The 12977-nt window shown below is 38.2% G+C and overlaps 1 protein-coding gene across 1 annotated transcript in view; it reads right to left on the bottom strand.

Annotated features, from left to right (window-relative positions):
• Nucleotides 1-12977, bottom strand: part of ell2 (elongation factor for RNA polymerase II 2) — a 110955-nt gene that overhangs the window by 78853 nt on the left and 19125 nt on the right. The window contains exon 2 of the mRNA XM_072583240.1: nucleotides 4401-4448. Within this exon, the coding sequence (XP_072439341.1) occupies nucleotides 4401-4448 (48 nt within the window). The remainder of the gene's footprint in view (nucleotides 1-4400; nucleotides 4449-12977) is intronic.

Here is a 12977-nt window from a genome sequence, read left to right on the forward strand (position 1 = left end):
CCAGTTCAAAAGGTATTTCCCATACACATTTCATGCGAAAAATACTTTCAAAGAAAACTTACCTCCAGGAAATAAACAAACAAGACTAAAAAAAATCTTGTGCTGACAGAAAACATATCAGATAAATCACTGAGTACATAGACCAGGGATGAACTAGCTACAGGCCACTTCCAGCAATGGTAGATTTGCATTCTGCCCCTGATCTGCAACACATTGCATATCAAGGCTTATAGAATACTACATGCATTTCTCCCAGTGGAAGCTGAACATTGTTAACTACAACTCCCAGTGGACCCTGTGCCACCAGTCCTCATCTGATGACAGGGCTGCAAATGACTGTAGAGATTTTGGTGGGAATTTTTGCAAGTAGTAAAATGCAATTACAATTAACCAGAATATATCTGTCAGATTTCTTGCACATATCTTCTAGCCACATTAAAGCACTGTCCAGTCATTTTCTTTTTGTAAGGAACTACTCCTATACCTTTGCAGTCAAGTCAGCAACGCTCCCAGAAAGCTCATGAGTCACAAGACATTTGACTTGTCTTGAAAGCCTCAAAAGATAATTTGGGACATTTAAAAATTAGCCTTGGTTTTAAATTTTGTTTGAACTCTTGTGTTCAGAACATCTGTGCTGTGGAGGGGAGATGTGTTTTTGGTGCTAATGGAATTACTCATGATTAAAAAGCTAATTTACAGAATTAAAATGTAAAGAAATCATCAATGTGTGAACACTACCAAAACTACATATTCACAGTGCACAGAGTTTGATATTAAAACTTTTGTTTTGATTTCAGCAATAACATTATGGCAAAATCAAATTATGTAATTTTCTAACAAGCCATTGTAAATTGTAATATTTCAAGAAGGCACAGGTTGAAGGTGAAAGGGGAAAGATTTAAAAGGAACCTAATGAGCAACTTTTTCACATGGAGAGTGGTGCATTTATGGAATGAGCTGCCAGAGGAAGTGAAGAAGGCTGGTACAAATACAACATTCAAAAGGCATCTGCATGGGTATATGAATAGGAAGGATAGAGCCAAGTGCTGGCAAACTGGACTAGATTCTGTTAGGATATCTAGTCGGCATGGACAAATTGGACAGAAGGATCAGTTTCCGTGCTGTACATCTAACACTATGGCCTCTGCACCAAAATGAATTGTTTCTTGATCATTTATTGTTTGCCATATGACTTCCACATTTGCACAGATGAAATGGAAGATTTTTAAAAAATGAATGCAGCAATATCATAAGTGAAAACAAAACTCTATAAAATTCAAAAACAATTAAAGTATAGCTCAATTCTTGTCAGATTAAATTAGATTCTACAACATGCACCAGCTTTTGCCATCCAACCTCCTAGAAACCAAATTAATAGAAAATCATATTTCCATGAGAAGCCTAACAAGAATTAACACACAGGGCACAGATACAGAAGGCTAAGAATAACAATGCAAATTCCACAGATGATTACAAGCAGGGTAAAGAGTCAATCACAACAAGCATTCTCTTAAACCAGAATAAGGTTAAACCAAGACATAATCATTGCCAATTTGTAATTCTGCCATCCACTTTATTAGAACTGAATTGCAAAAGATGTTGAAGATATTTACAACTATTAGCTCACCCCAGTAGCACCACACTTAATCCCAAAATTCAGGATTTGAGCAAAATGTCAAGGTCATGCTTCAGTGCCGCGCAGGGGAAATCTGAAGCACAAACTATCAGATGAGATGTTAATTTAGGTCTCTCTCATTGTTCAAGTGGATATATAAAAACAAGAGTTATCCCAGGGGCTCAGCCAAACGTTTTCCCCCAGCAAAACAGCAATTGTCATTAATGACTAGATAAAAACAGTGAACAAACCAACAACGCAAACCCACAGTTAAAAATCAAAGTTGTGTTTTTTGTGTTGCTCTGGTTTGACAGTTCAAGTTTTAAAAATATATCTAATGTTTTATCATTTTTAAAAAGGTATTATCCAATGTGAGTAGTACATTCTTCTATAATGAACTGCAACACAGACTGCAAATCTGTTCAGGCATATGTTAATTTTTTAACTCCAGATACAAATCAGAACAAATTGCATTTGAAGTCAAAATAATAGTCACTGCCAGCCCGTAAGAAATAGGAACAGGAATAGGCTATATGGCCTCAAATTCAATAGGATCATGATAATCTGATAGTCCTCACATCCACCTTAAGATTACTTACAGTCTGGGAACAGGCCCTTCAGCCCAACAAGTCCACACCGACCCGCTGAAGCGCAACCCACCCAGACCCATTCCCCTACATTTACCCCTTCACCGAACACTACGTGCAATTTAGCATAGCCAATTCACCTAACCTGCACATATTTGGACTGTGGGAGGAAACCGGAGCACCTGGAGAAAACCCACGCAGACACAGGGAGAATGTGCAAATTCCACACTGCCGGAGGTGGGAATTGAACCCGGGTCTCTGGCGCTGAGAGGCAGCAGTGCTAACCGCTGTGCCACCATGCCACCCATTCTGCCCTTCGCCTTAATGCTGGATTTCCCTACTGATCAATAATTTCTCTCAGCCTTAAATGTACACAAGGTCTCCGCCCCACAGTTCTGTGTGGCAAGGAGTTCCAAAGACATTCAACCCTCAGCATGAATTCCTCCTCATTTCAGTCTTAAAATTTGCAACTCTTAATTCTGAGACTAAGTCCACTGGTCCCAGATTCTTCCATGAGGGGCAATATCCTCTAAGCATTTATACCGTCAAGCCCCTTAAGAATCCTATGTTTCAAGGAAATCATCTCTCATTCTGAATTCCAAAGAGTAAAAGCTCCAACCTGTTTAATCTTCAAATTATCTGTGTTTAACCAGAGTAGCACTAGAGGGAACAGATAGCTTCCCAAGTTTATTTAATCTCTATGTTCCCAAAACAGTAAAAGCACTATGATCTGCTCATGGAGAGAAATTAACCTGGTTTGAAGAAGTCATACTAGGAACAAGGAGAGAACAGAGGAAAAGGCATCATTCAAATCACATCCAAGTTGGAAATTTAAATTCATGACCTGTAACAACTGATGATTAACTTGGAAATAGTAATGTGCTAGCACATCCTAATTAACAGTTTAATGAATAGTAAGTGTCCATAAGAGATATTCTTTACTGATTAAATACTTGACTCCCATAATCAAGTTGTATCACAATGGAAAATAGTTGCGGACTTACTAGCAAAGAAGATATTACTTAGTCTACAATGACTAAAAATTTTTTAACTAATGACCCCTACTTGACACGGAGGTGGTATGTAATTGCCAGGTGAAGATAGCATGAAGCTTAGGTATGATGGTCTCCTCGGCTGTATCTTGCTATAAGTATGAAGGCATAAATAATAGACACTGGGTTAATACTCCAGCCTTCATGAATGCAACCTATTAAACAGGAAGTAAAGTAGTGACAAAATAAAAATAACCAGGACAACTTTTTATTTTAAAGCACACCATTTAGTAAACAGTGAGTTCAGTGCATTAATCTAAAATAGACTTATACTGGAACTAAACTACCTTAGGCACAAAAACAAAATGCTGGCAAAACTGGCAGCATTTATGGGGAGAAAGCAGAGTTGATGTAGAGTCCAATGCCTCTTGATTGGATCTGATTGAGACAATTAATGCTGCCAGACCTGCTGATTTTTGTCAGCAATTTATGTTTTTGTTTCAGATTTCCAACATCCTCAGTTCTTTGTTCTATTTTAAATTATTTTAGATACAAATATAGGATAATCCCCAAAATTCCTGCAAATTGAACTGATTATTCACTGCTTCAAATAGGAAATAAGGGTAGCATTCAAAAAAAGCTAGTCAGCAAAGCAAAATCAAGTGAAATAAAGGATTACAATGAATTGTTCACCTGAGGTTCTTCATCTTCGTTCTGGTTGAATGTTAATTTACATTCTCACAACGAGTCATCAGGGAACTTACCTGGATGAGTGTTTTTATATGTCTGGCCCTGACTTTGTAATCCATGCAGAGCTGGTAGTGGCATAGTCAGAGAATTTGTAATAACTATGTTTTTACCTTCTTCAGTTGCAGATCAATCTTTTATTTCTACACCTAAAAGTCACAGCTTTTATAGGGTTTTCCCAAAAATTACTGGACCATAATTAGACAATAACAAAGCTGCCCTACTCTTATCAAAAAGGAAACTACAGGCTAAAAATAGTTTGCCTGCAATATCTGAAGGCACTATCACTCAAATGAATTTATTAAAACAGTGTATGAACAAAGAGAAAGAAAACAAGTAACAGCGAATATGATAAACTACCAGAAATGCCCAAATAGTCATACAAATCATCTCAAAAGATTGCTTAGCATTTTAAAAATTAGAATTTAGTTGTTTAATATAAAATTAGATCTTCCTTACCCCCTGAAGTCCTTGGAACTGGATTGTTGGTTGAGGGATAGATGAATTCTGAAAAGAAAATGATAAAACTTGGAACTATTTATAAGGTATAAATAAAGTGTGTGTTATAAGATACTAACGACTGGTCTTATTTATCACCTTTAATCTCATAACATAATCAGACACATTTTGATATCAAGTCAGAAAGAACATTAAGAAGGGCAACAAATAACTTAGTTAACAAGGTAGCTTTATGGAATGTCTTTAAAAGGGAGGAGAAATCAGTGAAGGGTTTTTTTAAAAATTCACTCATGGGATGTGGATGATGCTGACTGGGGTTATTGACCATCTCTAGTTGCCCTCAAGGTAAAGGGCTGTCATTTTGGACCACTGTAGTCCATTTGTGGTAGAAAGATGCCCAGCACTGTTAGGGAGGGAGTACCAAAATTTTGTCCCAATGCCATGGAAGGAACAGCAATATATTTCCAAGTCAGGATTGTGTGGGGCTTGGAAGGGAGCTTTATGGTGTTCCATTCTTCCATGCCCTTGGCCGTCTACATGGAAGTTATCATAGCTTTTTAAACAGTACCATCCAAACCCTTGGGGAATTCTCACTGTGCATCTTTTATTTGGTACATATTGTTGCTAGTGAACATATGGAAGGAATGGATGTTTGTGGATGCAAGCTAATCAAGCAGGCTGCTTTGTTCTGCTGGAGCATTGATTGAGCTGCACTTCAGGCAAATCACAATCCTGACTTGCAGACGGTGGGCAGGCTTTGGGTAAGTCAGGAAGTGCCTCCAAATCATTATTTACTCCAGGATTCCTAGCCTCTGAATTGCTCTTGTTGTCACTGCATTTATACATCTAGTCCAGTTCAGTTGTGGTCAATATAACCTCAGGACATTGAATATAAATGCAGGATCGTTAGATTTTCTCTTGTAGGAAATGGTCATTGCCTGGAATTTGTATGGCACAAGTGCAGAGATCTGACAGGGCTGGAGGAGGATATAGGAAAAGGGGAGGTCATTGAGATTCAAGACCATTGACAATGAGATACTGAGGAAAGATTTCATTTTGCTGGAGTTGTTTGCTTTGAATCAGAAGCAAAGGTAAAAGGTAGGAATCAGCTGATACAACATTCAGCACATGTACTCTGTATGAATGTTTAAACTAAACATTCTTTACACAATCAAACACATGCATTTGTTTTATCAGTAAGTGACTGAAATACTCAGGTTTAATACTGCACAAAATTAACTTGTCACCTTAAACCAGCCCATGAACACTGTTTCCATTTACTTAAATGTGTTATAAAATTCAGTTTTTGCTCTGACAAGTAAAGATTAACCTGCAGATACACGAGTTTAAAGAGAGCATAGGCAAACATGATTAAAGTTGATTCAAGTACTTTAAAAATTACATACAAAAAAAGCACATTAGCCTCCAAAAGGTTACACTGATCTCTGTCTTTAACACTTTGCATACATCTTATATTAACTTACCATGTTTGCCCAAGTCCTGAGAAGGGTTCCTTCTGTCTTAAGTTGATTTTTTTTTAATCCAGTTACTCATTCCCAAAATTATAATGTTAGTTAGAAAATAAGCCTTTTGAAGCTTGCTCACCAGCACTGGGCTTTAAAGATTTCGTATATGTATATGTATATGTATATGTATATGTATATGTATAAGACATAAAAATCACACATACCCCTAATCCAAACTTAAGTCCTATTTTGATTTGACTTGCTGTTCATTTTACCAAAGGCTGTTGGGTAAGTGGTGTACCATATCAGTTCAACAGGTTCAGAATCACCAATAGTACCAGAAAATAAAGTTTATTTTGTTCCTTCTTCATAAAGATATCATAAATGAAAACAATGCCAACAAGATCAAAACTTTTGTGAATTCAAACCAGTCAAATACACATTCCTCATCTAAAATTATTCTGCAATATTTTATCGAGTACAACCAAATATTACAATTTGTTTTATCACTTCTGGGATGAAAGACAAAACCAGGATGATTGTGGCACAGTACTTGCACCTTGTGGCTAAGGATTTTAATCAGCAGCCTTTGTTCTCCAGCATCTACATTTCTTTTGCATCTTTCTACACACAAATGATCCAATTTGGTTTTCACCTCCACCCCTTGAACTATGCCCCGAATTTAATTACCAAACAACTTGTTTCACCATTCTCCTCATTCAGCAAATCATCATCTTTGCATGAAGCCAAGGGGACAAAAAAAAAGGCAAAAAAATTCAAATACCCAAACATTTCAAAACAGAGGTAAGAAACAAGATATGTCCAAAATGGAATAAGGTACACGTTATAACTACTTATAACAGTAATGCCACCAGACATTCATTAGAAGTGGTTGTTGATCATACAATGCTCAGGACCAAGCTACAACTCCTCAGATATTGAGGCCAAGCGTGCCCACATGCGGCAAGACCAGGGCAACATCCCATACTCAATTAATATCTGTGCCACAACTTCTGGATGTATGGAATGACCTGCCACAGGAAGTGGAGGCGGCTGGTTCAGTTACAATATTTAAAAATGTATCTGGATGGGTACATGAATAGGAAGGGTTTAGAGGGATATGGGCCAAGTGCTGGCAAATGTAACTTAGGTAGAATAACTGGTCAGCATGGATGAGTTGGACCAAAGGGTCTGTTTCCATGCTCTGCATCTCAAATGACTGACAGAATCTAAATCTCCCCTTGACATTCAATGAATAGATGAAGTCTCACACTTAACATCCTGGGGATTATCATTGACCACAGACTGAAATGAAACAACAGTACGGTGGTCACAAGGTAGGCCGGAGGCTGGGAATTCTGTCATGGAGTACTCATCTCATGACTCCCTAAAACGTAACAATTATCTAGAAATCAGGGGTTTGGGGGAATATTCTCCATTTGCCTGGATGGGTGCAGTTCCAAGAATTGTAAAAATATAGCATTCTGATTGTTGGCACTCCTGCCACCACCTTTAACATTCACTCCCTCCATCACCAATGCACAGTGGTTGCCGCACGCACCGCAGCAACAATTAAGGTTCCTCCGATAGCACCTTCTAACCTTGTGTACTCTCATCTGACCAAATACATCATAAGCAATCACCCATCTAAATCACACTATCACCCGACTTGAAACTATATCATTCTCTCAGGGTTGGTGGTCAAAACGCTGGAACTCCATCTTTATAGCATCCAAGTGCTCCTGCACTAAAGATTACTGAACAAAGACACTTCGGAGTACAGGCTCATAATTCCTTGAAAGTGCAGTAGAAGATAGACAGGCTAGTGAAGGTGGCATTTGGTACACTTGCCTTTATTGGTCAGTGAATTGAGTGTAGGAGTTAGGAGATCATGTTGCAGCTGTACAGGACATTGGTCAGGCAACTTTTGGAATATTGCATTCAATTCTGTTCTCCCTGCTATTGGAAGCATGTTGTGAAACTTGAAAGGGTTCAGAAAAAGATTTACAAGGATGCTGCCAGGGTTGGAGGTTTGAGTGATGGGGGAGGCTGGGGATCAGAGTCTGAGGGATGACCTTAGAGGTTTATAAAATCATTAAGGGATGGATAAGATGAATAGCCAAGATCTTTTCCCCAGGGTAGGGGAGTCCAAAACCAGACAGCATAAGTTTATGGTGTGAGGGGAAAGACTTAAAAAGGGACCTATGGGGCAACTCTTTCATACCGAGGTGGTGTGTACATGGAATGAGCTGCCAAAGGGAAGTAGTGGAAGCTGGTACAATTGCAGCATTTAAAAGGCATCTGGATGTGTATATGAATAGGAAGGGTTGAGAGGAATATGGGCTAAATTAAATGGGACTAGATTAATTTAGGATATCTGGTCAGCATAGACAAACTGGACCGAAAGATCTATTTACATGCTATACAACTCAGACTCTAATAATCCAGGAAATTCAAGGTCATTATAGGGAGGTGATGGCCTAGTGGCAACGTAACTGGATAAGATTAGATTAGATTAGATTACTTAGTGTGGAAATAGGCCCTTCGGCCCAACAAGTCCACACAGACCCGCCGAAGAGCTGCCCACCCAGACCCATTCCCCTATATTTACCCCTTCACCTAACACTACAGACAATTTAGCATGGCCAATTCACCTAACTTGCACACTTTTGGATTGTGGGAGGAAACCCACACAGACACGGGGAGAGAATGTGCAGACTCCACACAGATAGTTGCCCGAGGCAGGAATTGAACCCAGGTCTCTGGCACTGCGAAGCAGCAGTACTAACTGCTGTGCCACCCGTAAGTAATAGAGAACCCTAACATTCTGGAGACATAGGTCAAATTCAACAGTCGCAATTGGTGTCATAAAAAGACTGCCGATTGGTGACCAACCACTGTCAATTGTTATAAAAACCCATTTGGTAGACTAATGTCCTTTAGGAAAGGAACTTTTCCATCCTTGTCTGGTCTGGCCCACAGACCATTAGCAATGCGGTTGCTTCTTAAACAACCTCTGAACAATTAAGGATGGACAATAAACGCTGACCTGGCCACTGATGCTTAATCTCAAACAATAAAAAAACCAATAAAAATAAAAACAAATGTTAACCTTGTATTGAGGTTCACTTTTCAATAAAGCTTTAAAATACATTAGCACATTGCATGAGGCAGTCTTATGTTATTCCACCCAACTTAAGATCTGTCACAAACTCAGGTGGTTAGTCTTAATCCTGCCACTCTACAAAATTCTCAAATCTGATGCACTATTCGACACACAAACTACCGATATTTCAAGTTAAAAGCAATTTTGTAAAACGGAAGGTATGATAGTTGAAGTCTCTGGATAATGGTAGACTTAAATGTTTAATGAAGCACTTTGTCTACAGCATGTCTACTTTGACATGCTGCTTCATACACATCTCATTTGATTAGAAATACTCTAACCCTAAGCAGATTCACATGAAATAAATCCAGTTTATTAGCGAGAATTAATATTCCAAATACTATGCAAAGTGATACAAGTTGGTGACCATAAAACTGTCTGCAATAAGAATCAGTGAAATCAAAACTATTTTAATTCTTTCATTTTAAAAATTCAAACACATGAATGACATTTCAACAGCAACTTCAAGAAAATAAAGCTCAGTTTTTGCTGGCATCAAAAATTGGGCCAACTGCCATTTAGAAATTAAGATAGCTGAGCAGAACAGTGTGTTCTTACAAAATTAGACAATTGGTGAAGTCAAGCAAATAATTTCTATTGGTGACCTTTACATAATAGACTATGAAGAACCAACTGTTAACAGCTACAAACATCACAATTCACTTTTATAACTGGCTAGTTGGTAGTAGAAATAATTTTCTGAGCTGATTGGTACTGCAAACTAATCAAGCACAATTACGAAGGGTCTATTTGTATTTTGAGAAAAAAATAGTTTCAACAGTCAACAGCATCCAACCCTTTTACATGTGAACTTGTTTAAAAGTGTTTATGTACCACATTAAACTAAATCACACTGTTTCACAATTTCAAAACTCTAGGCTCTCAATTTTGAATTGATGCGATTCTCAACTAATGTCGCTAAAACAAAGTGGTAATCTTGAAATTGAATTTACAAATGGACAGATCAAACTTTCAGATATTTTAAAATTGTGTATTTTGGCTCTAATTACCTCCCTTTGCAAACTTTGTATCCTCTTCAAATCTTGTTCTCTCCTACCTCCTTTGGCACTGCCAGTAAATTTGGGTAGTGAATAATTGGTTCTTTCATCCAAGACATGAATAGAGATTGCAAATACCACAGGTCCAGCCACTAATCAGTGAGATACTCCACAAGATACAGGTTGCCACACTGATAAGTGAGCCATTTAGTGTGGCGCTCTGCTTTCTTTTAGTCAGGCCTACATAGCAATCACCACAGTACCGCAAGGTCTTAGTTTAATTAAAGAATCGCTACAGTACAGAAAGAGGCTATTCAGCTTATCAAGTCTGCACCAACCTCAGAGGAGCATCCCACCCAGACCCCCACCCTATCTCCCAATCTTGTCATTTGCAATGGCCAATCCACCTAAGCTGCATATCTTTGACTGTGGGATGAAACCAGAGCACCTGGTGGAAACTTACAGACATGGAGAGAATATGAAAATTCCACACTGATACAGTCACTCAAAGCAGGAATTGAAACTGGGTTTCTGGCACAATGAGGGAGCAGTGTGAACTGAGAATTAGGAAACGTATCTGGCACCTTACCAAATGTTTTTGGAAATCCAAATACACTACAAACTGATCCCACTTTATCCGTGCTGCTTCTACATCTTCAAAGAACACAAAACTTGTCCAACATAATTTCCTGGTCACAAAATCATGCTGTTTTGTGATTTTCTAAATGTTGTTCCTGCCTCATTATGAAATGAATTTTTATTTAAGTGATGGGTTGAAAGATTTATGCTTTGTCATATTCATACAGAAGTGTTATATGTTCTCCAATCTGCTGAGACTTTTGCAAAATCCAGAGAATTTTGGAAGATCACAACCAAAGCATCAACCATGTCTGTAGGTATTACTTTTAAGATTTTAAGATGCAGGTCATCGGATTGAGAGAACTGGTCAGCCTTTAGTTCCATTAATAGTTACTGGCAGAGGAAATAAAATGACAATTATTTTGAGCTCCTTTCTCACTTTTGCCTTACAGTTCTACTATCCTTGGAATGTTTTTTAAATGCCTTTCACAGCAAACACAGACAAAATACTCATTCAAAGCCTCTACTGTTTCAGACTCATTTCCCTAACCTTGGAGGACAAGAGCCCAATACTCTCAATTGCTATTCATTTTATTTTCATATATTTGCAGAAACTTTTACTGTTTTTCTATTTCTTACTTTTTTTCCCCTCATACTCCAGTTTCCCCACTATTATATTTCTTAAACTAAACTATTACAATTGTTAAACAGTAAAAATACCACAAAACTGAGAATGGCATCAAACCAGACTATGCAGATAAAAGCACATTAAATCACATTTGTAGGAACAGCATGGAAACAATTTAATGGAGAAACATCATACTGCCAACTTTGCCATAAACTGGCATGCCTCAAAAGATTAGCTGAAGTACTTGCATCAGTCATCAGCCAGGAGTGGTGAATGAATGATCCATGTTGGCTTCCTCCTGAGGTCCATAACATCTCAGTTGAGGCTCACAACAAGGATCTATTTTAGTGATGAAGGATTCTTGAAAAGGTTAACAAGAATGGTTAACAAAGAAGTTAAGGATAAGATCAGAATGAAAAAAAAAAGGAGACACTGTGGCAAAGATTAGTAAACCAGAGGATTGGGAAAGTTTTCAAAATCAAAAGACAAACAAAAGGGAGAAAATAAACTTGCAAGTAATATCAATGTGGACAGCGAGAGTTTAATTTTATATAAAAGAGAAGCCAAAGTGAATATAGGCCCATTAGAGAATGAGGGTGAAGTAACAATAATGGGAAACCAGGAAATAGCAGAGAAGTTGAATGGTACTTTGCATCAGACTTTGCAGAAGTGACTAATAGCATTTCAAAGTTACTAAAGCAGGGGCAAAAGGAGGTAAGGAATTAAATACAAAAATAATCACTGAAGAAAACTGGTCAGGGAAATAATGAAGCTGAAGACTAAAACAAAAAAAGTGTCCTGAAGCCAGGGATGCATCCTCGGATATTAAAAGAAACAGCTGCAGAGGTAATGCATGCAGCAGTACTAATCTTCAAAGAATCATTAGATTCTGGAAAAGACCCAGGGGGTTGGAAAACTGTAAATGTAGCACTAAACTATAGGCCAGTTTGCTTAATGTCTGTCATTGAAAAAATGTTCCTGAGTCTATTACAAAGGATGTACAAGCAGAGCATTTAGAAATACATAATGAGAAGTAACTACACCCAGAGAGTTGAGTGTGTAGAATTTTCTGAAAATGGGAACAACTGGATGATTAGCCAAGATTATACTAAATGGAGCAGGCTTGAGGGCTGAATGGCCTTTGCCCGCCATGATCCCATGTTCCCATGGATCAGGATAGCTTCATGAAGGTGATATCATCTTGACTAATTTGCTACAATTCTGATGATAACAAGCACAATAGTTAAGGCAAAGAAATGGATGTAATATTTGGATTTCCAGAAGGCATTTAATAATGCAGCAAACAGACTAAAGGTAAGAATCAACTAGGTAAAAATAAGGACTGCAGAGTCTAGGTTAGAGTGGTGCTGGAAAAGCACAGCAGGTCAGGCAGCATCAGAGCAGGAAAATCGACGTTTTGGGCAAAAGCCCTTCATCAGGAATAGAGGCAGGGTGCCTGCAGAGTGGAGAGATAAATAAGAAGGGGGTGGGGGTGGGGAGAAAGTAGCATAGAGTACAATAGGTGAATGGGGGTGGGGATGGAGGTGATAGGTCAGAGAGGAGGGTGGAGGGCACATTTGTTTCTCGAGTCTCTTTGTGATACTTGGGAATTAAGCAAAGTATTAAAAGTGGTTCTATGTATATAACATGTATATTCTGGCAAATGATTACATCACCATTACTGCATAAAGCTCTGAAAGTCATGACAAGGATGCTAATGTAATATATTAATTCCCAAGT

The sequence above is a fragment of the Chiloscyllium punctatum genome, chromosome 2 (assembly GCF_047496795.1).
Source record: "Chiloscyllium punctatum isolate Juve2018m chromosome 2, sChiPun1.3, whole genome shotgun sequence".
Classification (NCBI taxonomy): Eukaryota; Metazoa; Chordata; class Chondrichthyes; order Orectolobiformes; family Hemiscylliidae; genus Chiloscyllium; species Chiloscyllium punctatum.